Source organism: Triturus cristatus, chromosome 1_2, assembly GCF_964204655.1.
Source record: "Triturus cristatus chromosome 1_2, aTriCri1.1, whole genome shotgun sequence".
Lineage (NCBI taxonomy): Eukaryota > Metazoa > Chordata > Amphibia > Caudata > Salamandridae > Triturus > Triturus cristatus.
This window is the reverse complement of record NC_140580.1, coordinates 976260769-976288718: the sequence shown is the minus strand read 5'-3', so window position 1 is coordinate 976288718 and position 27950 is coordinate 976260769. Positions and strand designations below refer to the sequence as shown.

At 44.3% G+C, this 27950-nt stretch overlaps 1 protein-coding gene across 3 annotated transcripts in view; it reads right to left on the bottom strand.

The window, feature by feature from the left end:
- The window catches only part of NSMF (NMDA receptor synaptonuclear signaling and neuronal migration factor), a 180516-nt gene extending 156288 nt beyond the window's left edge, over positions 1-24228 (bottom strand). For 2 of the 3 annotated variants that reach the window (XM_085610618.1, XM_085610601.1), the window contains exon 1: positions 23781-24228. In XM_085610618.1, coding sequence (XP_085466744.1) covers positions 23781-23884 — 104 coding nt within the window. In that variant the 5' untranslated portion in view covers positions 23885-24228. The remainder of the gene's footprint in view (positions 1-23780) is intronic. The other variant, XM_085610609.1, reaches the window with a different exon arrangement.
- Positions 24229-27950: the final 3722 nt, after the last annotated feature.

Genomic DNA, 27950 nt, shown 5'->3' with positions numbered 1-27950 from the left:
CAAACTCAAATCAGTTAAAATACTCATTGACTGTGGTTTCCAGCATGCTAGACTATTGTTTTACTTTGTTAGTGAGCCTGCGTTCCACTTGACAAGGCTTTGAACTTCACCACTACAAATGTACACAATCTCCCAATATTTATTTCCACTTCATTATAGAACCTTCAAGTTAGCTGGCTTTTTATCAGAATGAGAACCAAATACAAGCGACTGACACTTATATATGAAGCTATTAATGGCACTATCCTGCGCTTTCTCTCTGGCATCTTTACCCGATACACACCAATCAAAGACCTAAGCTCCTCTAGCTTTAAACATCTAACCACACTGAAGGCACTCTGCACCAGCTCTAGCTTTCAGTCATTGAACTGTACACTGAACTGATCTACCACCAAGTATTCATGCAAGCCCCTCTGTAGAGTTCAGAAACCATTGAAATATATCTCTTGCTAATCCAAGGGCCAGAGTTAATATTTTCTATCACACAAACACTCAGTAAATATGTATAAAATATGTCTATACCATCTCATTATATTTTGATGTGTGATTAAATGTACCTTTGTTGATAATACCGCACAATGTCATGTAATATTCACCTATATATTTAATCTTACTTAAATGCAACACACTACCCCCTTGTTTTGTGTGCTGACAGTATTCTTACGCACAACATTTCTGTTCAACAACTTATGGATGCTAAATAAATAGATATTTGAATGTGGCTTGCAATAGCGGTATCCATCTCCCAGACCAGCTAAAAGTAAGTTGAAAAGGGGACTACCTCCCCTTCATGTATATCTGTTTATCAACCTGGTTCCTCAGCTTTGAGGTCGACAACTCTAGCCATTAGGCCACATCCTCACCTCAATGTCTTTCCAGTACAAAGTCTATGCTTGACAGCACAGCAGATTTGGTCGCTGCAATGCGTTAAAAATGTGTAAATCTTCCCTGAAATGCCCTACGGTTACCACATTTTCACGATCATAAAACATAGATGTGCAATGAATATCTGAAGGATGATTGGAAAAAGGGTAACTAGCCCACTGATGAACGAAATGGCTCCAGGCCATGTGTCCTTATTCCTGTAAGGAGGTGATATTATAGTCTATCCTTCTGTGTTCCTCCTGTATGCGTTCCTGTAATTCTACATCCTATCATCCCGTTTATGTGTCTGTGTTTTCCTGTACAGCTGGTGTTATAGCTTCTCCATTTTTGTTCCTGTGCATGTGTTGCCCTGCAAGGAGAGGGTGGTATGTCATGTCCTGTTTGCTTATTGTGCTGTAACTAAAGGAAGGGCAGTATATCCTGTCCCCCTGCTCGTGTGCTGCCCTCTAAGGACAGGGTGAGTTTGCGCCTGTGAAATGCTCAATGGAATGTGTAGAAGAGAATATGGAGACAGGAAGTTATTGAGGAGGTTGTGCAGGGAATGCACGTGCTCTTAGCGGGGCGTTTACATACCATAATCGACCTTGAAATAACAGGGAACAGTCTACTCTTGAACAATAGCATCCTGGATTCCACGTATGCAGACGGACATTCTCTTAACGTGACAAAAGCTCAGGCGGAAGTACTTAAACGTATGACTGGTCAGGCTCTGAGCTTGAAGGCCGCACCGCCAGCGATTCTACGAGAAATAAGGGAGCTGCTGGCACCCACTGCCGACCTGATGTCCTTCCAGAAGAAAGGTGTGGTTTCAGTCGCCTGTAAGTCTGCTGCACAAAAGTAGAAGCAGGGAAAACGCTGCCAACCGTGGCCACAAAGCACGACTTTAGTGCTGGGGAAAAATAAACATGTCCGTGTATTTTTCATCCATGGCACATATCAGCATCATTATATCGTGTGTGCGTGCGTGCGTGTCTAGATATATATATATGTTACTACGAGTCCTCCGGAAAGTTTTCACAAAGAAGGTGGGGCACTCAAAGCTGTTCCAAGTGGATTTCTTTATTATTGGGTTTACCAACAAAACAACGGTCTCACAGGACGCGTTTCGGCTTCTTGCCTTCATCAACAGGTAAATGACCATTTTGAAAGAAATTTATAGCATATGCACGTGGCAGGGCAAATGCCTAGTAGACATGGAAGAGTTGCATTACGTTTTCATTCAAAATCTTATGATCATAGTAAAATTACAGAATCGATATATATACACATACATATCAGTGGCGTAACAAAACTTGAGGGGGGTACCCCTGCAAAGAAAGTACATGGAGGGGGCCCCATCACCACCTCAAGTTTTGTTACGCCACTGATATGTATGTGTGTGTGTATATGTGTATATATATATATGTGACCAAGGCTGCTTGACAGCCGAAACGCATCTTCTGCCCCCCCGTGTAAATAAATCTATATTTCCAACAAGACCGGTGTGGCTCGTCTTCTTTCCGAGTGGAACTGTGGGGAGAATTTCTTTTGCAATATATATATATATATTATATATATATATATATATATATATATATATATATATATATAAATACACACGCACATACACATCAGTGCCATAAAAAAACTTGAGGGGGCTCCCCTGCAAAGTACATGGAGGGGGCCCCATCACCCCCCAGACCCAGTCAGGAGCTCTTAGGCCAGGGGCTCGCAGCTGTGCTCTCTGTCAGAGTGGGCTCGCCTGGATCTCAGCCCCCCCGCCCTGCAGGGCTAATGTTATGCCACTGATACTCAAAAATTTCTTTTTTAATATATTTTGCACTTGTATTTGCACTTTATTGGAGGATCTTGATTGAGTTTGGCATAAAAATAAAGCTTAAACCTGCATGAAGAGAATTGCTGTGGAGTGTCTTAGTGCCTGGTGCTGCAACATTGCATGTTGGTGAAGTAACGATGTCAGTGAGAATATATATATACATATATATATTCTTTTATTTTTTTTACAAAAAAACAAAGGTTAAAATAACGTTCTAGTTAGGTGTGAGAAAAAGATCTTAGAAATTCACGGAAAAAACAAAGGTTAAAGTAATGTTATAGGTAGGTGAATATGTCAGTGACAACATTAACGTTTTTAAGTTAAAAAAAACACAGAAATTCACCAGGTATAGTTAGTAGAGCTGACTATAACTTGCACCACCACCATACACTGCTTAAAACCTCACATAATATATCACTCCTGACATGTCCTATGACATCACTGTTGACATCTTAAAAAGGTTTTTAACATAAAGTAATATTTTATCACTATATGTATAGCCTTTGGCCATGCAAAAAGGGGAGTTAACCATAGGACCTTGTGTTTTTTAAAGAGAAGGGGTCCACCTGTCTCCCTCCCAGAGCCTTATTAGGCCCTGGGTACCCCACCCCCCAGGTCCTATTTTTCCAAAGGTGATGGGACCACTTGCCCCCTCCCCGAGCCTTATTAGGCCTGGGGACCCCATCTCCCATGGCCTTTATTTTATTAAAGGGGAGATGGGCTGCTTGGCCCACTCCCCGAAAGCTCCATACCCCAGGGCCATTTTTTTAAATATATAGGGATGGGGGCAACGTAGCCATCTTATGCCCTGGGGAGTCCATCTCCCAGAACCACTACTAAAATTAAAGGAGGGGGAGCCGTGTGGCACTCCCTCCCCAACACATTTTTGGCCCTGGAGACCCCATCTCCGTGGCCCCAGGTAGCTCCCCACATGCAACAGGAGCCAGCATTGCTCCTGCCCACAGGGAGCAGCTACTAATGCTGCTCCCTCCAGACAGGAGTGATATTTTGATCTGTTTCCCTGCCCAATAAGTGCAGGCAGGGAAACAAATCAAAAGTAGGCAGCGTGAGATTCAAAAATGCTCCAGCCAAGCGGGAAGAAACTCAAGTTTCCTTGCCTGCGCCGGTGCAGGCAGGGAAACCGCTACGTCCGGTGGATGGGCTCCCCGGGACATAGCATGTGAGCTGGCTCCGGGGGTTGGCCTCCGTAGGCCAATAATGGCTCAAGGAGTGCGGCAGAGTGGTCCGGCCTAACAATTTTCATCAATTTCCTCCCTGGTGTGCTCCCCGGGGCTGTCAGAGGCTCATGGCCATGCAACTCGCTCCACCTTATTAATGAAATTGGGCCCAAGGGATGTGGCCGCTGGACCTTTGGAGGCTCAGGGAGTGGACCACCCTCCACATTGTTCTGGATTTCAGACCCAGGGGTAGGCTGCCCAGGACATTTAATGGCTCGAGGAGGGGGGCATTGCGGCCCATCTCCCCTTATTGAATACGGCCCCAGGGAACGCTTTCTGGGGTATATCATTAATGAATGCAGCCCAGCCACCATTTAGGCTTTTGTTTCCTGATCCCTCTGGATTTTTGCTGATTTTGTTTTTGGCCCCGGTGCAGTCACTCTGAGTCCCCCATGAGACCTAGGGCATCAGGGTATCCGTACCCTGCCCCCTAATATTACTTTTCATTTTTTATTCCAGTGCAAGGGACTAAGTCCCCAAGGCCTCTAATTGTTGCCAGCAACATTATTCTGATGTTGCTGTCAGCCAATCAGAGCGCTCACTCCCACAGGAGTCTCACTCCCACAGGAGTCTGACTCCCACGGGAGCAAGATGGCCTAAGGGAAATAAAGCTCCCTGGGCCAATCAAAGTGCTCCATTTCTAGATTGGCGCTCCTGCAAGGGACTCTTGAGCTATTCGCAGACCCAACCGTCTCGATATGCAATTATTTTTTAACCTTAATTTCTCAAAAACTACTGAATGGATTTACACCAAATCACAGAAAGCACAATCTAGCTTCCTGCCAAATTTGGTGTAATTCTATTCAGCAGTTTTTACTGTAGCCCTTCTTAAAGAAGTCTATAGAAAATGCAATGGGGATTTTGGGGTTTTGGGACCCCCCCTTTTTTCTTGACGCCCGCTTGACAAATCACCCTGAAACTTTCCTTGCACAAACTAGGCAAGAAGTAGCACCTTTTTGAAAAGTTTGGTTGAGATTCGTCAAACAGGGCTAAAGTTATTAGCAATACAAAAAAAGCTATTCCTATGGAACAGCTGACCTAACTATAACTACCCAGTGGCAACCGTCACTGGGTAATGTGTGTGTGTGTTGCATTCTTTGTTTAAGTGCAATATGACATATAATTCTTGGTTCTGCAGGTGTCCATTGAAGGTTTGCTGAAGTGCTAAAGGTGCCTAGATCCATCTACCGCCAAAGCCAGGGCGCCTCCATCATGCTGAGCACACACACTTCCAGGTATGTCAAGCCATTTCGTGTTCACCAATTATGGTGCCATAGAATGCTCCTCTTTCAGGTGCATTCCAAAGTCCACCATTTATTGTGCCACAAAACAGGTACCCACCAATCGGTTAACATTCCACAGACTATTTATGCATTAGTTACTCTTCACAAGATGCCTGGCTGTTAACTAAATAGAATATGTATCCATTAGTTACCCTGCACAGAATGCCTGTCCTTCAATAAATGTGCAAAGATTGTTTATCCATCAGTTGTTTTGCAGAGAATGCCTGTCCATCAGTTAACGTGCATAGAATGAATATACATCAGTTGCTTTGCACAGAATGCCTGTCCATCAGTTAATGTGCAGTATAACGTTTATCGATAAGTTGTTTGCACAGAATGCCTGTCCATCAGTTCATGTGCCACAGAATGTTTATCCACAAAATCAGATAGGTGGTTAGCCCTAATCATCCCGCATCTCAAGGTATAACCAATGGCTCAAGGAATGTTTATCCATCAGTCCCTTTGTACGGAACTACTGTCCATCAGTTACTATGCCACAGAATGTTTATCCATCCGTTGCTTTGCACATAATGCCTGCCTATCAGTTAATGTGCACAGAATTTTTATCCATCAGTTGCTTTAAAAAGAATGCCTGTCCATCAGTTAACGTGCTACAGAATGCTTATCCTTCGGTTGCTTTGCACAGCATGCCTGTCCATCACTTAATGTGCAGCACAATGCTTGTCCATGAAGTTAGTGTGGTCACTTATACACATCTAGAATGCAGCAGACACCTCGACACTCGTCAGCATTTCGAACTTTGAGAAGGAAATGCTTTCATGGTAATATGTCTGCATGTAATCACTGACTTCAGCATCATTGTTAAGTTCTTGTCAAGTCCTGTTCAGCATGTACCCTTGTAAGGTATTACTGTCTTCCACATGCACCCAAATCATTACTTCGTCACCCTAACCTGCTTCCATGGCACTGGCCATATCAGGAAGCCTGGATCTTGCTCGTACACGTTGGATTGCTGCCAGAGTTCTTTCTGCACAGCAGCCTCTTCCTAGTCTGACAAAAACACACTTTCAATGGCTCTGCCGCCAAAGGCAATAAGAGCCCTCATGTTGGGACAATGCCACATTCAGAAAGCGAAAAGATCAGCCTTGCACAAATCCATGTGCACATTCATTCTCCCTATTACTCGGCGCCGTCACCCGGTAAGGGCTGGTGTAGAGGGATGTCTGCGTAGTTAACACTGTCGATCTTTTTGACGACTCTGGAATCCCACCGTATTCATTTCTCTTTCCACCCTCTCTTCTTAGAACTACCAAACCAGGTGTCTTACATTTATGCTGCAACCGTATGGCTTCACGTTCATCTGGGAGTCGTTTAATGCAGTTTATTTTGAAACTATATTTACATTTTTCCCTTTCCTTCTTTTTGAATATTGGTGCTTCTACCATAATCTTTTGATGTATACTTTGGCACCCTCGGTTCAGAATGTAGTTGGCTGTTTAAAAAAAATAAACATATACAGACAGAATTGACTATCCACCGTAATGTCTCAAATATGGAATTAATAACAGGGACAAAAGTCTCCTGTTCATTTTAATTTTCCTCCTCAGCCAAGATGTCACCTCAATTTAAAATTAACGTTAACATAAAAAAATAAAATATGCAAACAATTATCTAATTATTTATCTTTGCTTACATAGTTTATGAACCCATCCCTCAGACTAATTATTATGTACTGAACCTTTAAAAATATGCAAAGGAGCGCATTCACCACAAACAAGTAATCTACACACAAAAAGCACACTTTTTTATCCAACAGAAATTATTAATTATTTATTCATTTAAATATTTCCTCAATGGCCAGTAAACAGTTAATCCGACGCATATTAGGCACACAGTGCAGTGCGGTGAAACATTCTTGTCTTTTGCCTACCTCCTTTAACTGCCAAAGAAGCGACCACTCTATGCAAATACATTTACAATGAGTATCTAAACAATACATGTATTTGTGTTCTTAACTGACACATCATTGGTTTTGATACCGTAAGTACTAGCCTCTAGGATTTTACATTCTACGGTATTTTTCTAAAAACAATAAACACTTTTGAATTTGGTGTGGTGGTTACAGTTTGCTTGGGAGTTAGAGTACCATATACAGGAGACTTCAGACATTTGCTCCAACTTTAAAACATAATAACAGGAGTCTGAATGGGAAGTACTGAGCAGGCAGGAAGCACAACTACTGAGGAGTCGGATCAATTTTGACGTTATAGATGAAGCAACAACAAAGAATGCCAGACGAGAGCCTTTTAAATGCTGTGAGTAACACTTTGAAGACTGTAACTGATATAAAAAGAAGTGCATGGGGTATGAGGGTTGATTGCAAATTCTGATAACCTTAATTTATTATTTATCTTGCATCATCAGTGCAAACTTTTTCTAAAAGATGGGAAAGAACATTGATCCTGTTGGAATATCTGGATAAAAAATTATAATTCAGATCCATTTTCTGAACTGATGATAACCGCAATCTACAATGAATATCCTTGCTACCATTCCTGGGTAAAATATTGGGAAAACTGATGAATAATTAAATTATTACAATCATCAGTGACTATGCATTCAAAGATGATAATCAGGCAGTGTTCTGTGCGTTTTTGTGGCATGGTGCTTGCACTGGTAGCTGTGACCAATAAATTAAAGCTGATTTAGGATAGGGGGGGGGGGGAATGCCACCCTTTTCCTGTTAGTTCAGAGGTCTTCAAACTGGGGTGTGGGCTCTCCGGGGGGAGGGGACTTAATTGATTCCAGGGGATCCACCAGTCTTTGGCCAGTCTTTGGGCATCATGCTGACAGTGCTTTATTTTCAGAAAAAAAAATGAGTGACACTAAGCCACTCTGTAATGGGCCATCACTACTACATCACTAACATCTTTTGTCATTTATATTTAGGCTGGGAGTAGGTGTAAAATGGGAAGGAAATCCAAATATTCCTCAAACCTCTGTACACCACCTATTTCTGATAATCACATTGTGGATATTTTTACACTTTAGTAAGGGCCTGCCTGTCTAGAATAGTTGTATGTTTGGCAATCTTGTATTTGATTGCATTTTTAAAAGGGGTAAAAGAACTTAACTGCAATGTTTAAATATGTTTTGGCAATTTCATAGCATAATAGTGAAAAATTCAGTGGGGCCAGGAGGCATTTTTTCTTTTTACACGGGGAACGTCATTAAAAGGTTTGAAAACCACTGTATTAGATCCATTCACAGCATTTTGACACAGTATCAGAATGGATAATAGTCATGGCTAGAAGAGACTGGAAAAAGAGAGAGAGTCTTAGAATGGCTCACCTCGTTATTTGAAGATTGTTTTTAGATAGTTATGCTACCTCCCTACATTTCTAAGTTTGTTCAGATTGAGTGTGGAGTCCTGCAAGAATCATCTAGAAGTCCAACACTGTTTAACGTTTATGATGCTCCTCTGCCCCAGCCATTCTTAACAAGTGGACCAGAATCCCTGGGGGTTCACAATCTCCCCACTCAAGGGGTCTGCAACTGTTTAGAAAATTAAATAATATTGACAGCTTAATAAAGTGCACTTATATGGTCTAAACGACCGAAATAAAGTTGAATGATGATGAGTTTATTATTAAAGTGTATATAAAGAAGAACAAAAGAGAAATTGTTAATTAAAAAAAAATCCATAAATGTGAAGGAATTTGAAATTGGAGGCTAAAAATTACATTTGTTCCCCCAGAATAACTCATGGGAGCAGTGCAATTGCATCAAAGAGAATATAGTATGGACGGTGGTTGGCCTCAGTTGAATTTAGAAAAGCCCCAACTTTCCCAGTAAAATTAAAATGTTGAATTTGTTTATATTTGTGAATAAAGTTAAAATATTTCACAATTTGTGCATATTTTTGATGAATGTTTGTTTCTGTATTTATGTGCATTGTTTTGAGGTTCAAATCATCAAAATTGCCTAAAAAGCAGAAGACAACGACTTTCAGTATTGACTGTGGGTGTCCTCAGAGTCAAATAATGATTCAGTAGGTGTCACTGGATTGCAGTAATGATTTAGTGGAGATCCACAGAAGACAAAAGATTAAGAATCCCTGGTCTAGCCCATTTAATAAGATCTTATGGGTTCGAATTTATTATATAAGTGGGTGAGAATCACCTGCTTTAAGGTAAATACCAATGAGATAGAGGTTCTCGTCCTAGGGGAGAGAGATCTATGTGGTTTCAGGATTGGTGGCCAACGTACAATGGAAAATGCCCTGATATTGATAAAAGAAGTTTGTGACAACAAATTAAATTGTGTAAGACAAATAGTGAAACAGTCTGCTTTCTGCATTTACAAGTTTTGTGTAAAATGCTTACTTTCTTACAGAATGAGTAAAAGTTTATATTCATCAGAGCCATAGTGGACTCTTGCCTTGGTTACTGCAAGGTGTTACATTTGGCTTTACAGAAAGGTACATTAAAAAGACTCCAAGTTATCACAAAATTTGGTAGTCAGAGTGATGCTGAGAATTCTCGGTTATTAGTTTCACTCATGCCAGCTCCCTTAACTTAACTGGCTGTCGACTGAGAAATGTGTCTCTTAAACCATTGCGTATTTGCCATAAAGCCATCTGTGCAAAATCCCCCAGGTTTATAAAGGAACTACTTAAGAATATGTTTCCAAGTGCAATCTTTAGTCAGCTTCTGCTTGTAGACTTGTAACCCTGAGAATCTTCAGAAAGAAATGGAGCAGAGGAGAATTTCCCTGTGTGACATCTACTGTACGGAATGCTCTTCCTACCCATCATCAGCTTATCGAGGATCACTTGACCTTCAGGAGATTGTCGAAGATCCCCTTGTTTACTGCAGCTTAGGAGGGCTTTGACCATTGATCTATACGTCCGCTCTTAATGTGTTTTTAAAAACACCGTAACATAACATAGCAACATGTTGGTTTTTGTGTATTGACGGTGGCCAGCCTCAAGGTGGACAACCTCCAAACAGCCAAGACTTGAAATAGCCAATGTCTGAAGGTTGAAGCCAGTGGGCACGAGGGTTAGGAAGGTGGGGATTTTAGAAAGATTAAATAATTACAGAACTGTGGGCAGAAATGCATGAGAACATGTAAGAAAAGAAAGATGTGAAACACGGTGCATTGGAAGGAAAGAGTATGGTGGGGAATGTAAGAGGGAGCGAAGCTGAAGACATTGAGTACAGGAAATTAAATCTGACTTTTATGACATGAAACTGAGACTATTAAAACTCCGTCAGAATTTGACATTTAGATGACATGCTGTCAAGATACATTGATTAAAATTTGGAACAACCTGATTTCTTTGGGCATGAGAGCAGCTGAAATAACAACATGTACGTAAATGGGCAATGTCTTGTAAAGAGAACTAAAGATGGACCCCAGAGCAGAGTCCTTGGGGATACTGTAGGACTAGGAAGAGACAGAGCAGAGAAGATGAAGAACACTAAAGAACAGTATGAGGTGCAGTTGGAGAGGAGAGCTTCCTGGAAGGAGTGGGCATGGCAAGTCAGAGAGTTAAATACTCTCCACTGACATCGGCTGCGATATGTAGATAATAGGTTTGAAGCATAGCAAGGCCGACTCTGGCTTTCATCTATCTGAGGTCGATAGATTGTGTACCACTTAATTGAGTAATAGTAACACCTGGAGAAGTGTGAAACAAAGAGAAAACACGGATTATTACTAAACTAAGAGGATTCATAGGGTGCAAACAGACTCGAGATCTGGCAGGTCATGCACACAGAATGTAGGACACTAGGCAGTCACCAGCAAATTTAAGGCAGCAAGCAGCAATAGGAGAGGGGACTGAACATGGCCATTTTCTAAGCAATCTTTGCAGAGAGGCTAACCATTGAATGGCCTAGTGGTCTGCCATCCCTCTGCCCAACTAGTGATAACAGGCCCTTTCAAGACTCCTGTAGTAACAATTACTAAACTATCACAGCCATTCACCTGATATCTGCATGCTGATCACAGGTGTGATTACTTAACTAAGGAGTTCTCATTGTATCTGACCTCAGAAAGATTCGAACCTGTGTCCTTCAAGATACACCCAGATCTCTAGAATGGATGCATTAGTCCACTGAGCTGTCTTATCGGCTTTCGTGTGCACCGGCAGCTCATTTCTCCTTACACCGGAACGGATGACAGTGATTACCTATAGCCTAGGGTAGAGCACTTTATCTACACTAGCTGCTGCTCCCAAGCGCTGCTGACAGGAGGAGTAAGTGCAAACAATGCCGAGGTAATGAAACCTGCTGCTGCCAGGTATGAGTGCCAGCAAAATGTTTCGGTGAATTAACCACTCACCGCAAACATCTCCTGTGATACATGGGTCATAAATTTGAATCCCAGCATGGCTGACTCAGCCTTCCAGCTTCTGATATAGTACATTAACCACTATTAAATTAGATAACACCAACATTTGTTATTTACAGTTCCTAAAAATGGCAGAAGTGTGGAATGAAGTGCTATATAAAGAATAAGGAGGACATCTGGAGATGCGAGTGGAATCCATCTGTTCTTTGCCTCAGAAGTTACATAAACAGTGTCCTGGATGCTATGTCACCACCTAGCTGGCTCTGCCATCCTTTTCCTCACTCAATTAATTCATTTTAAAGGCTTTTAGAGAGTGTGCAGTGCCCACATATGCACCTCATAAATTACATTTCTTTGTGAAGAATAAGAGAATAGATTCTGTTTTCTTATTAAGTAAACATATAAGGGTTATATTTCAGACATGACAGATACCCTTAGAGAGTCAATTATGTCGCTATCAACACAGCATGAACTTCTTGAAGGCTGAGCACTTGGCTGATATCTTTCTTGCTGGTTATCTGTAAGTTCCTCAGCACTGCTGAAATTTTTGACAAAAAAAGATCCGAGACTCAACCATACTATCCTCAAAGATGCACCAGTGTTGGGAAATCCTAACAAACACCTCCACCTCTGGATAAGTAGTAAATATTTTAAGGCAGCGATTATTGAAAATATTGTACAATAGCTCGAGAAGGAACACAGTATTGAGCGGGCAATGCAGAGAGGGACACATGATAGGTAGCTGGCATAACAGTAAGAAAGAAGGCACTAGGGAAAAGACCCTGCGAATGCAACAGGGATGATTAATGTTGGACTTGTCGGTTTCCTGGTGAAATTAGCTTAGAAAATGTAACTGATTGATCATTCCCATCAGTCGACACCTCTTATTAGGTCCCCGTGCCCTAAAATGAACACGAATGCACAGATTACAAGGATGTACAACTATGTACATAGGAGGGTGGAATAAGAGAGAGATGGATGCTCTGTATTGTATTCAAGGCTTTCGTGTTCATTGTTCCTGTTTCTCAAACAATATGTCTGCGGTCACTCATGCTAACAATGACCCGCAGTGCCCTGTGTGCTGCAAATCAAGGAGTGACAGAGTGAGAGATGGGCTAACAAACAGTGAGAGAAACAGGCAATCATGTTCTCAATAATCAATAGATGACTATCACTGCAGCCTTAGAAAATAACATTGACGGATTGGGATTAGAAGCAATCAACTGCACTAACTTGTATGGAATTAATCAATATAACTGGGAAAACCAACTAGATCAGCTGAAAGGACACCAGTCGTTGGCAGCTGACACGGCAGCAGGCGTGGGCAGCTGAAACGGCAGCAGGCGTGGGCAGTCAGGAGATCACAAGGCACTCCCATTTTTACCAGTGAGACCCAGTTTCTAGCGACAATGTCACAGAGAGCATATTGATCAGTAAACATAACACAGTACTGTCACTGCAGCGCTATAGACCAAAGGCATGAATTAAAAAAAGGCAGCATAACAGTTATATATATATAAATATAGCCGAGCAGGTAAATATATGCATTAAAACCGCATTTGCCCGATGAAAAACACGTTGATACTTCAAATAAGCTATCAAAAAAGTTTCATTGTAAGCTTTTGCAGCCCAAGAGGACTCCTTCTCCAGGGAAAATGAACAATTGCTGGCAACTTTTACAGGAAAATGGACAGGCGCTATTTTTATTATGCTTGGCAAACAGAGTGCAGACAGCTTCATCTACTCAACAGACAGATATATTATCGAGCACAACAGGGCTCTGATGTCGACGTCAGAAAGTACCACAGGAAAAGGCTAAATGTGACCCCTTAAAGCTCGGACCACGCTAGTAAAATCAGCAATAAGCTATCCTAAAAACGTTTCTGTGCCCCTCTGAGGTTTCTGATTTGATTTTCCGTGACGATCGCTTACAGAAGGTGGAGAGAGATGTTCAAAAGGGGGGTTCCCAAAAGGATGTTTGTTTTTCCATTTAACCTTCCAAAGAGGTTTGTTGCCGACTGATGTAAAATGCTCTCAAGATAACGACACCGATTTTAGAAACCGTGTGACATTTGACTTAATTCGGAGTTTTTACATGATTGACTAGATGGAGCAGTTTCTGATGTTCAGCATGTGTACATTGCATTGCACCTGACAGCCGAAGAGTACAAGTGGCAGTAGTGCGCTATACTAAGACTAACAACATAACAGAAGGTGCTTCACAGACTCTTGACAGCCATTAGCTGCCTCGCTACCTACAGACGAAAGGTAAATCATGAGGGCAACTTTAAGTTTACTAAGTACCCGGTGAAGGGCCTTTAGGTGCCAAAACCTCAAAAGATGCACCACATTTCAGTATCTTTATCCTCCCATGGGGACCACCACACCTGTGTCGCCGTCTAGACACAAGGCAAGTAGAAGCATGTGATGCCACTGGGGCGCTCTAAGAGAGCACAATTCAGGTTACTTGATGCCTTGCTGCCTTAATATCCTGGAGCTGGCGCCCAGATGCATAGAGAGAGAGAGTGAGTGTGTGTGTGATAGAAAGCAAGAAAATGGGGGTACTTGAAAGAATGTATAACTAGCTCTTAATGTGTGCTCAATATAAACGGTGCCCATGATTTTCCGTCCTGTAGCACCATAGGTGGCTTTGGTAATATGATAGACCAGAAGGCCAAAGGTTGAATCGTTTGTAAATCTCACCAATGGTTTTATGCAATACAAGCTACCCTGCTGCTTATTTTGTACATCATATAATAAAGATATTTTGTGTCTGTTATTGTTATTTGGCACTTACACAGTTCACAAGGCTGCCATCACATTCCATTCCGGAGTCTGAGTGGGTTTGTGGAGATATTATGTCAGTGGGGTAAAGACTGTGCCTTTGTGAAATGAATGCATCAGGTTTAGTGGGTTGTGGTTCTGTAGGGTGAGCCCGGAGGCCAGGGTTGTACCAAGATGGCTTACCATTGTCAAGCACTTAGATATGTGTATATGTAGCCAGTGGGGGCATCTGCTGTTGGGTGCCCTCGTACCCAATTAGTTGCATATTCCTGCAGAGTTGGGTGCACAAGCAGAGCTCTGTCTTTATGCTGTTTGCTCGCGGGGCTTTAGTTACTCCCTGCCTGACTGGTTGACTATCATTTCAATGCACTTGTTACCCATATGGTCTCTTCGACCAGTCAAGTCTTTCTACAGCTGATAATTACGTGGATGATTTGCATTAGGAGAAATATGACTTTTCAGTCCATTGCAATGCGTGATGAATACATATTATGGGTTTGCACAAGGTCGTGGCATTGCAGCCATTATTCATTTTTATATCCCTACATCATCTCGCTCGACTCTCTGGGGGGGCCTCAAAGGTTTCAATCGGTTGCAGATGATCCCAGGGGGTGTTTTTTTTCTACTGCGGATGATCCTCCTCGGTTTTTGCTTTGCACAGTCTTGAGGGTGTTTGGAAAGGGACAGGATCCCTGGCAGGTCTGTGGCCGCTAACAGTTGGAGCCCGGCTCTTAATTTCACCAGCACAGAACTCCCTGGCATGCCTTTTACACAGATGGTGGCCTTCAAAGTTGGCGCACACTTTTGATATGACTCAATTTTCGTCTGTTTTCTTAACATTTCAAAATAAATTTTACTAAAGTGGGGTTCAATCAAATGGAAAGCAATACACTGTACAGTAAGCTGGTAACTGTATTGGTCTTGAGGCTCAAGCAGTTGGGGATAAGAAAATGGATTAGAGCAGGGTTGCTGAAAGTAAGCAGAAGAGGAAAGGCTCACAGCAGGTGCTCCAGGTAATCGCCGACTCTGTAAATGAGTTCCATGTAGATTAATAATACGCAAAGGTATCCTGTATGGATATCTTGAAAATCTGGCCTGGATCTGGTCTTCCTGGACTTAGTTGGACACTCTCGACCCAAAGGTCCTTTCACCACCATATCAATCTGATTCTGCAAACACTATGAAATTAAAAATTGCATTTCCCACTAACAGTCTCTGACAGTCTCTGATCAGCAACGAACTAAAAATAAATTAGCAAATTTCAAACAACGTGTGTTCTCTCAAAACCACATTGCACATTGGCAAGAATAAATTGCGACACTGTACGAACTATAAAACACAGTTTGGAAAAGGTGTGTCTCTAAGGATGGGATTTTAAAGTGCAGGCCAGAGAGATCAGTGGACTTAGTGGTTAAAGCATCTGTTTGACTTTAGACGTCTTTGTTCATGTTACATTGTAGCAAAAATACTAAGAAAACAGTGTTGCCAGTTGTTTGCGCTGGCTAATTTGTTAAAAAAACATAAGTGCTGGGGCTTTTGTCAGGGGGGAGCTTGCACCAGCCCATTTCTCCTGTCAGCCTCGTCTAAAACAGAACCAACTACTAGCCATGAAAGTCGGTAGAAGATGTGGCGTAATGGCCAGAGCTGCAAACTTCGGAGCTGGGAAACCAGGTTCGAATCTCGGCGTTGGCTCAACATTCTATCATCCTGGGCAAATACCTTCATCTCCCTGTGCCTACCATAAATTAATGTGTCCTCAAATGACACTCATGAAAAGAGCCAATGTTGATGATTAACTGCTGTGCTGAGCCCTGGAATCCACCGGCTCAAATTAAGCACTGAACTTGTTTACCTTTTGGGTAAAGAGGTGAACTATCCTGTTGAGGAGCAGGCACTACTTTCCTCCTATTTGATTGATGCCTGGCGTGAAATTAATTCAACAAACTACAGTGAAAATGCAGTGTGATTAAAAATGTCCTCCCTTTAAACTGCTCAAGCTCACAACAGTCTTGATAGAGCGCCCTCACGTCTGCCGATGGCATCATGCGCAAACTGTACATGACTGCGCTACATAATGTACTCTTCACTGATATAGTGAGGGCCTCGGTCCCCTCACATGCCTGCTGTTTGTATGAGGGTGACCCTCATACAGTCGTCTGTCGGGTTTTAGAGCACCCGGAGGGATCCTATGGACTTGGCAAAGCTTTATTACAGAGGCTTTGAAAAAGACAGGGCTCTCTTCCGAAATATAGGATGTTCAGCTCCGCAGATACATTCTATGGCGATCACTTATGTAAAATGTGAGCATAAGCATGGCACTAAAAAATGTACCCCCTCTCACCCAACCCAGTCACCGTGCAAGACACTCTTAATGTGCATTACCAGCGCTCAAGGCAGGAGCACCACAAAACTAAGCAACTGGTGAAAATGGTATTTGCCACGTCATAAAAATATGTAACAGGTCACAAACAAGGGCATGCCTAGAGCAGAACCTGTGCTGATCTAGGTGGACGTCTCTGATTGTGAAATTGCTTTGAGCTTATTGACTTCGTGGCACCAACCACTGAGTGCATATGTGCACAAACCTGTATTAAGCCTAGTGCATACATGGCACGAACAACTGTGTGCACAACCCTGTATTACAAATGCACATAATAACACCTGTGCACAAAACTGTATTTGATGTTTGGCTTAGCGCTGCGAGGCCAAACTAGTAATAGAATATGCTTTATGTAAACGTGAGTAACATAACATTACAAAATATCGTGGACACACCACAAACCATTGTGTGCACTAGGAAACAGCCCCCTACTGAGCCTAGACTTCTATAAACAGTTATGTTTTCTTGCACACTGACCGTGCTTGAACCCTCAGCACTAGTGACACCAACCGTTACGGGTTTCTGAGCAGAGAACAATAGTGAGCAGTATTAATACAAACCTTTGTGTGTGCCACGAGTGCACAACTCCACTAGAAGTAATGCCCTTACACCACAAACTGTTGTGTGTCTCTGAATACAGGTCTGCTTCGAGCACAGTACATTATTAGCACAAATCCGTGTCTGTCTCCGAGCTCAGACATGCTCTGCACTTACTTCATCCATGACACACGTACAGGAACTGCCTTACACTGACCTCGATGCAAAACTATCAGACGCCTTTGTGAGTGGCCAGGCACAGCCCTGCACCGAGCTTAGTGACACAGACCCTTCGGGGCAGCTGAGGAAGTACATGCAGGGAGAGAGATGCAGCAGTTGTCAAGCTGTGGTGTGTTAGCGCGCACAGGCTTACATTGCACTTTGTGTAATACTTAAATTACACAAATCATTCAGTGTGAGCTGAGCAGAGGCCTGCTTTGAGTTTGCTTAGTACACTAGTGGCACAATCCATCATGTGTCTGGACACAGACCTGGCTCGTGGTTAGTGCATTATGGCCACAAACCAGTGGGAATATCTCAGCATGCACCTGCACTGAGTTTAGTGCAATGGTCTATTGTGTGTGCTTATAAACACAAACTGGCATGTGTCTCTGAGCACACGCATGCATTGAGGTTAGTGCATTAGTGAACAAACTGTTCACTGTCTCTGAGCACACGCATGCATTGAGGTTAGTGCATTATGGCCACAAACCAGTGGGAATATCTCAGCATGCACCTGCACTGAGTTTAGTGCAATGGTCTATTGTGTGTGCTTATAAACACAAACTGGCATGTGTCTCTGAGCACACGCATGCATTGAGGTTAGTGCATTATGGCCACAACCCAGTGGGAATATCTCAGCATGCACCTGCACTGAGTTTAGTGCAATGGTATATTGTGTGTGCTTATAAACACAAACTGGCATGAGTCTCTGAGCACACGCATGCATTGAGGTTACTGCATTATGGCCACAACCCAGTGGGAATATCTCAGCATGCACCTGCACTGAGTTTAGTGCAATGGTCTATTGTGTGTGCTTATAAACACAAACTGGCATGTGTCTCTGAGCACACGCATGCATTGAGGTTAGTGCATTAGTGAACAAACTGTTCACTGTCTCTAAGCACACCAATGTATTGATCATAGTGAATTACTGGCACAAATCATTGTGAGTCTTGGGTACATACTTAGGTAGTGAGTTTAGTACATTCAAAGCACACACCATTGTGTAACTCTGAGCACAAACTTGTACTGAACTTATGCAGTAGTGAACACAAAACATTTTGTGTTTCTAGAAGACAGAAGCATTGATTTTAGTATATTTGAGGAACAAATCGTTGTGCGTCTCTGAGTACAGCCCATAGTGTGCTTGTGACATAACAATGTGATCTGAGCACAGACCTGAGTGTGATTTTACTGCATTTGTGGCACAAACAATTGTGAGCCTCTGAACACAGGCCTGTGTTGAATTTAGAGCACTAATAATGGCAAAAAACCAGTTTGAGCCCCTGAGGACAGACATGCATCGATCATAGCACCCGCCACACAGGAGTAGTAAACGCTATATACATGTTATGGTGCAAAACCTTGGATCGCAATTTAGATCATAAAAAGTCAATATGTCATAAGGTCCATCCTTTACCCTCCACGTTATATAAATTACTGGTTTCATTGGCCTCCCCCAGAACTAATTTTAATGTCGAACTCATGGGAAGCGGATTTGGGATGTATTTGGTCTATAGACATATGGGGACAATTCTGGATGGAATCTACTGTTTATTCTCTAGCTTAAAACAAACTCACACTTTCTTCTGTAATAGGATGTATTTTGTCCCAGATAAATTAGCGAAATTTACACTCTCATGGCCACAGCCTTGCTGGAGATGTGATATTCATTTGTTTTTTAATTGTCCTAAAGTAATAGCTTTTTGGCAGGCAGTTTGGTTCAAGATTATTGTTATTATTGGGAATTCATTGCCGTTTTCTTTGCGCAAGATATGTTTAGGTGGTGTCCATTTTATGTGGTCTCGTGATAGTATGCTTGCAAAATTATTTGATGTTTCAGTTGCAATTGCTTCTCTGGTTATCACTTCTAATTTTATATCATAAGACAATATTTATATTCACCTCTGGTGGAACCGTATGTGCCATAATCATAGACTTGATCCACACAATCCGGCTACCACTTCATTGGCTATTAAACGTGAACAGTTGTGGTTACCAGTTACAAATTATCTGTTTGAAAAGTCCACTTGACTATATCTGGCATTTGCTCTAGGTAATATTGACATTTAACATTTAAATGTAACATTTTTGTCTTCACTGTTTTCAACATATTTTTTTTCTCTTTTTCTTCTTTTTTCTCTTTTTTTGTTTGCAATTTTGGTCTTTCTCTTTTTGTATCTTCTTTTCTAATATAAAGTATAGATATATTTTAAACAATTAATAATAAGTTCAGTTTTGCATAGTCTCTTCTGTTTTAATTCTTGTTTCATTGCTTTCTGATAAGCTTCTTTATAGCACTTCTGTATATTTTGATCCTATAAAGAATATTTAAACAAAAAAAAAGTTACAATGCAATGAAATAGTGCATTAGTGGCACACGCAACTCCGAGTCCCCGGTGACATGCCTGCGTTGAGTTTAGAGCACGGAGCCCCAAACCATCATGTGCCTCTAAGCACAGAGCTGCGTGTACCATAGTGCAACAGCGACACAAGTTATTGTGAGCTCCAGAGCTCACACCTGCGTTGATCTGAATGCATTAGTAGCACAAATCGTTATGCGTCTCCTGGCACAGATCTGCTTTGGTTATAGTAGAATAAGTGGCACAAACCAGTGCGAGTCCCTTTGCGCAGACCTCTGTTGAGCCTAGTGCATCCGTGACACAGACCGGCGTGAGCCGCAGTTGTAGCCACTGGTCATGGGGCCTACAGCAAGGAAGGATACGGCATCCCGACTGCTGTTTGAATCATAAAATACAGCAATAATTCGGGTTTCTGTGAGACCCTCAAGACTCTGGGCCCAGGGCCACTGCAACTGATGCACGAAGGAAGCTATGCTCCTGGTGGACCCTGAGCATAGACCTGCGTTGAGCCTAGTGCATCAATGACACAAAAGGAGTCAGTCTCTAAGGACTCTAAGGACAGATCTCCGTGGAGCCTAGTCCATTAGAAGCACAAATTAGCGCGAGACCCTGTGCACGGACCTGCCTTGGGCGCAGCGCGCAAGTAGCACAAACCAGCGTGAGCCCCTCTGCACAGACCTGCCTTGGGCCTAGCGCGTTAGTGGAACAAACCAGCGCGACTCGAGCCTCTGTGCACGGACCTGCCTTGGGCCTAGTGTGTTTGTGACACAAACCAGAGCGAGCCTCTGTGCACGGACCTGCCTTCGGCCTAGTGTGTTTGTGACACAAACCAGAGCGAGCCCCTGTGCACGGACCTGCCTTGGGCCTAGGCGTAAGTAGCACATACCAGCGCGAGCCCCTGTGCACAGACCTGTCTTGGGCCTAGCGCGTTAGTGGCACAAACCAGCGCGACTCGAGCCTCTGTGCACGGACCTGCCTTGGGCCTAGCGCGTTAGTGGAACAAACAAGCCCGAGCCCCTGTGCACAGACCTGTGTTGAGTTTAGTGCATCAGTCACACACACAAGTGTGAAACCCAGAGTGCAGGTCTACAATGAGCCTAGTGCATCTGCGACACACATCACTGGGTGCCTACGCCGCGCACATCAAGGAGTTTTGTGCCTGTGAGTTTCCATGCTTCTGACAGAGGAGACAGTTCTGCCCACCTGATGTCAGCTCTATTTAAACAACGACTAGAAGGGGTGGAGGAGTGGAAGGGGGAGTGAGGTAAAAATAAACCACGGTCCCATCCGCAGAGAGGACAGCTCGGAAGAGATCTGTGCGGCATGGAGGAAGAGCAGTAAAGGGGTTCGATCCCTCCCGCCCCCACACACACGCAAACCAGGGGCAGTCTGCATTAAATGTTCCCTCAGTAACCCAGGCCTGTTCAACTATTTATATCTCAAAAGATCTTTATATCGCGCTTTTATCCCGCCTTCCGGTCGTTTCTCAGCGCTTTAAATCCCCCAGGCCACGTCCAATTCGGCTAGGCAGCCACAGGAGCCGTCGCGTGCACGTGGGAGCGCTGTCACAGCGCCGCTCACAGCTGTCACCACATATGCGGCCAGTGGCTTCCTGTGGCTCCCCGGCAGCAGTCTGTGGTTAGCCTACATCAACATTACGAAAAGGATGGCCCGACTCCTTTGTAGCGTGCTTGCACGAGAGCAAAATGCTTCTCAGCGCTGGGAAGTCACAGAAACAGCCACCGGACACTCGGTAAACACGACGTCACTTCACTACTCGCCTGAAATAACCTATTACAGGTGAATTGTGGGTAACTTCCTATTTTGTTCTGCCATCATTCAAAACACGCTAGTAATAAGAAAACAACTGGCAGGCGTTTATGGGGAGATCACACTCTCCAACGATTATAGCCAGGCGGGCATTTAAACATGCGCCTTCACGTCAGACTCGCCACATCTTTTACGAATACGATCCAGGCCGCTGGCTGCAAGCAGCAGCATCCTCCCCCATTACCACTGCGGACGCGCGCTGCCCACAGCCGTGCCCCGTCCCCCGGGTCACATACACTAGATCTGGAGAGGGTCTCTGAAGTTCTACCCAGAACACTTTCATTCCTAGCCCACCCGGCCTTTAAAGCGCTCCCTTGCACCTGTAGCTGGGTAGACGCTATATCCGCACACAATGTGACACGCCTGGAGCCAGCTGCGCTCAGCTCAGCAGTCGTGATATTTCAATCGTGTGTGATCCGAGGAGGCACGATAACCTCTCTCTGCCTGTACCTTAGCCCCTCTCTCCCTTCCTCGACGGCCCTCCGCATCTCCTTCATGCTCCACAGCCCCCCTCGCCCCCCTTGGGTCTGGCCTCTGCCCCTCTGGAGAGCAGCAGTGCCGGCACCCGCACTTGTCCCTTTCTGTGCCACTTAATATCCCCTCTGATAGAGCCGAGGCAACACCTACAGCAGAAACACACCCGTCGGCATCTAACCCTCCCGGCCGCGGCGAAAGGACAGCAGTCATTAAATATGAACACTTTAGCGAGCGCCCTTTACAGCGGCACTGAGCAGCAACACGACGGGGAATACGAAGACCTCCGATCTCCCTCCGACCAAACAGGCTCTATTCTCGTGTTCGGAGCCTCTTTCTCACACGCAAACACCGAGGACGTGTTAGGAGAGGGCGCTGCACAACAATAACTAACACATTTGTCTGAGAGATTATACCTCGCAAAGCACCTTGCATACAGGAAATCTGATCACCCCATGTGCAGGAGGGTAGCAAGGATGCCATGGGCCCTGGTGCAAACAAGGTAAATGCCCCCTTTGACTGCTGTTGGGGTAGTAAACTACAGCACTGTCAGGGTCCAATGGGCCCCTCAGGGCTCTGGGACCCGGTGCCACTGAACCTGCTGCACCAATGGCAGCTATGCCCTTCCCCCAAGTGCACACCTGGGGGCAGAGGAGGCTGTGCGCGTGGTGTTTTGAACAGTTCGTACACCTGTTTAATCATAGAACTCCCAGGAAGGCCAAAGAATAAGCGTGCAGGTCTCCGCTGCCAGAAACGCGTCCCACGTTCTGTGAAGTGCTTAGAAGCAGCGGCCTCTCCAAAACCCATTGTTCCATGGCTAGGGAAAATGTCACTAGGAAAACCAGCTTGTCAGCAACCAAGTCAGGTCGGTGGGTGGGGCCAGAAGATCTTGTGGGTGTTGTGGTGAAGCATGTGTCTAGGTTAGTGAAAGATGGAATTGAGTTGGTGAGAGATGCTACTGGGCTGGTGAAAAATGTTACTTGGCTCGTGACAAATACCACCGGGCTGGTGAGGGATGGGACTGAACTGCTCATGATGAAGGATGCATCTGGGCTTGCAGGGCATATAACTGGGCGGGCGGAGGGGTGACGGGGCTAGAGAAGCGTCAGTGGGGTTGTGGCACACGTCACTGACTCGTGCGAGGGAGGCAACAGAGGATGCGAATGTGATGGTGAAAGGTGAGACCTAGGGCGCAGGGCTGTGCAGCCTCAGCACCACAAACCCCACAGATGCCCAATGTCGGTTCACAGTAGCAGCGGCCACCCCTGGACTTCCTTCCAGAGGCCAACCCTGTAAAGTCTTGGAGGATCGTATGCGCGTCTCCCACTACGGCCGGCATTAAGGTGCATGGAGTTCGCTGACGTCCAAAGGCCAAGACAGAGAGGCTCTCCATGCATCTGACAGCCTCAGACATCTGCACTTCCTTCCCCGAGACAAGTGCACCCCTCCCCTCACCCTAACAGAACACTCTCTGGCCCAGGTTTGCCTCCTAAACGGCTCACATGCCTCCCACCCTACCCAGACTGCTCACTGGCCCCACACACCCCTGGCAGACTCTGCCGGACTCCCAGACAGCAGTCCTCCCAGAGACTCCTTCCAGGCCCTCGCACACCTCCTCGCAGACGCACACACAGCGCAGGCACTCACCTAACTTTGGCTGCGACGGAAGACATGGCCTCGTTCCTCAGCGTCTTCCTTTTGGATACAGCTGTGCCCATTCTCGTTCGGATGAAAACGCTTCGGGACAACATTCATCCCACAAAAGGCCGGCTCTACAGTAAGGGGAAAAGGTTACTTACAAAAAAAAAAAAAGAGTACTACAAAAATGGAACACCTCCCAGTCCCGCAGGCCTTTTTTGGTGTAATACTAGTGGGGGGGGGGCGGAGTGGTCACGGTGCCCAGCTCTGGCAGGGCACAGGACGGCGGCTCTGGGCGCCACCCACCCCCTGGCTCCGTGACAGCATCAGGAGTGGCAAGGTCCAGCCGGCGAGCGCGGCTGCGCCCGCTCCGTGTGCGGCTGCATGCCCTCACTGCGTCCCCTCACTGCCCCGGCTGCATCCCTCCACTGCCCTGCCGCCCATTGACTGCTGCAGCAGGGGAGGGGAGATGTGAGGAGATCAGAAGAAGCAAGGCAGGAGGGGAGCCGAGGAGGAGAGTCAGGAAGCGCAGCTATGTTTGGGCATGGGAGGCGCCCTCCCCCTCCGCTGCTGACATCATGGGAGGCAGGTGGAGGAGGGGACGGGGGCGAGGAGGGGGGGGCACCACTAGGGAAGGTGCGAGGTACAGAGAGCTGAGAGTGAGCGAGAGAGAAGACAAGAGGAGGGAGAATAGAAGAGAAAGAGAATAAGGGGGAGAAATAAGAATACAGCGAGAGACTACGAGATGGGTTGTAGAACAGAGGGGAGGTGACAGAGAGAGAGAGGCCGAGTAAGAGGGAAGAGGAAACGATGGGGGCAATGAGAGGAAAACAAAAAGAGGAAAAAGAGAGAAGGAGAAGGGGAAAGGAAGAGAGAAGCGGGGATATATAGATAGAAGAGGAACAGAAAGAGATAGACATTATCCATCTATCTATCTATCTATCTATCTATCTATCTATCTATCTATCTATCTATCTATCTATCTATCTATCTATCTATCTATCTATCTATCTATCTATCTATCTATCTATCTATCTATCTATCTATCTATCTATCTATCTATCTATCTATCTATCTATCTATCTATCTATCTATCTATCTATCTATCTATCTATCTATCCTCTCACCTCACACAACCACATTACAAAGGTGGTATTAACACCTCTGTTGTTTAGGATTCACTCAACACGCCACCACCAATTTGCACCAAACATCACAGAATAACACAATAAATAATTGATACTTTAATCCTGCCAAATTGGGCAGATTGGACAAGATTTGACATGAAAATAATGGCATAATCTTGTTTTCAAGAAAAGAAAAGTGAAATAAATCACACAGACTTAGGAATGGTTGTCTGAGGTCACGTTGTTTCTTTCATTGATATGTGATGAACAATCTATCTGGACATCTTGTATGCTCATATTACCAGTGGTCCAGTCCAGGTAGCACAAGGACCCGAGCCTTTTTTGCTTGAACAGTATTCATTATTCAGCATACATTTTGAAGTTCTGAGAGTGAACTGAACGTGCTAATTGTCTGCCAAATGTTGTGCACATTCTGCAAATCATACTAACTTCATAAGCAAATCAATACACACAAACATGGATATATTATAGAGGCGGTGATAGCACCAGTGCCGGATAATTAATACTGGCAGAGATTAAACGGCAGGTCAAACACATGTTAATTTACTAATAACTGTGATACTGTGCAAGAAATCCACATAAAATGTGGCAAACTATTAGCAAGATGACTTTTTACTGCCATGCCAACTTTAATGCATATCAATCAAGAGGAAGCAACTTTAAAGGGATGAAGGAGTAAAACACAACTTTGATTTGCTAATAACTCTGATGCCTTATCCTAGATCTACACAAAATTTGTCTGTCCCTCATCATATTTACCTTACTCCTGTTATATTGAGTTTCATGCAAATCCATCGAGGGGCACAATACAAAAAGAGGGGTTAAGAAATTGTTTATCACTAGTAACGTTGGTGCTGATTAATGAACAGCATTATATGTGAGAGGCTCTTAGCAAGTTAAGCTCAGTGCAGGAATCTCACACCAGACATATCTGACAAGGGAAGCTAAGTTAAGGGGTTGGGGTGAGAATGGTAAAAAAATCTTTGATTTGCTAATGTCTCTAGTGGTGTTTCACAGATCTGTCTGAAGTTTGGGAGACCCTCAGCATGTTTAGCTTACTTATAATTAAGTGAGTTTCACCCAAATTGGTCAAGAGGGCACAGTTTCATTGCAGGCAAAAAAAGTGTTTGCTTTCCAATGAATTTTGATGCCTTATTACAGATCTGCACACATTTTAGTAGCCCCATATTGTGTTTAGCTTATTGTTGATATATGGACTTTCATGCAAATTCATTGAGGGTCAAACTTTAATAGAGGGCTGTTGGGAAGGAAAAGTCCCATATGACGCACAAGGCCCTACACCACAATTTGCTGCACTACCTAGCTCAGACATTGGTGCTCTCTACGGGCAATAGAGCCTCCAGGAGTGCCAAGACTCTTCTACTGAAATCACAACGATTTGCCAAGAAAAAAACACTATAACCGATCCTTCTCTGGTATGGCTCCCAGGATATGGAATGCTTTGCCCACGGAAACAAGACTGAACCCTTCCTCTGCCTCCTTCAAAAAAGAAGTGAAAGTGTTTCTCATGGCTAAATTCACGTGAATTTACTGACTCATTAATGTATTATAATTACTAGTTCTGTTCTGAGCTCCATATTTTGATCACTAGTTTTTTCCTTGCTGAGTATCTTATATGTGAATCACTTATAACTGTGTTTGCTATGTCTATTATGGTTTCCTACATCTGTCATGTAAAGTGCTCTGATACCTGCAAGGGTCTTGTTCTTGCTATATAAAACCTTCAAAATAAATAAATAAATACATAAATAAAAATGGTGACGGACGTGTGACCCTGTCCTGAGTCCCCAGGCATATTTTTGTTGTCATGGGCGAACACGGATCATGTGTGTGCACCATGACATAGACCTGTCTTACGTATTGAAGTCTTGTTGGATTTGGAAGGGTGCCAAAAGTGATACCCTCATGTTGGTGAAAGGCTACTGCCTTTACCAGGAGTTAAGTAGCACAAGAACAGTGGTGGCAGCATACCCTGTAGTGATCAGTAGAAGTGAACAGGTCTTTCTAATTGTGTCTCTGGAGGGAAGCCTATAGGCCCACTCATGTAAAGTTTTGCTGCTGTGAGCCTAACTCACCCTTAGCCTACATCAAGTTAGTATGTACTGTTGTGCAGCATGCATGTGCTCTGTGTTTGTTTGCCTGTGATTGGTGCAATGCATGGAGGACTATGGGTTACATTTTGGGAGACCCAGGGCTGACTAGAGGCACATGTGGAGCGAGAGGAATCCCCCATACAGATTTTTGTAGTGCTGCATTCCTGTGAGCTCAGTGGGGCATACACATACCAGAGGAAGAAGAGCCAGGCTCTTTAGTACACTTCAAACGGTGCCCCTTGATTCAGGGAGAGGTCACTGGAAAGGGGCCTGGGCACATCTCAGGAAAGAGATGAGGCTGAGAAGAGAATCAAAAAGATTAGGGCTAGGGCCCGGAGAAAAACCTTTTGATCCACCTACCACTGTGGCTGACATCTGGGTGTGAACCTCTAGTCAACTCCCATGGCCTATGTTTTGGCGCTATCAGATCTGAAGTAGCTCCTGCTGTGACACACTGCTTTCTGGAGAAAGGGCAGGGAGTGTGCACTTCAAAAGGAAGCAGACCGACAACACAAACGTCAAAGACTCAGACCCTAAATCACATTTGGTGTCTGAAAATGGACCATAAGAAGGGGAACTTGAGGCCCCAAACATTGGCAACTGTCAATCAGCCAGTTGGGTTATGGAAGGAGCAAAATGTGCTGCAAAACATTTACCTGTGAGCATGACTGATGGCTAAGGCTTGCCAGTCTCCCAGCTGGGTGAGGGGACATCATCCAGGGAAACCCAAGACCACTTGCCCCTGGAGCCTGGCTCCTGGAGCACCAGTGCCTGCCTACTTGCCAAGACAAGGGTGCCATGTGAGGAAGAGGAGAGGACAGTAGAAAGTAAGGTCCAAAGGAGGACCTTCCCATGTGGATCCCAGTAGTGAAGTTTGAGGAGATGGATGCTATACCAATTGGGCCATTGCCTGTGTG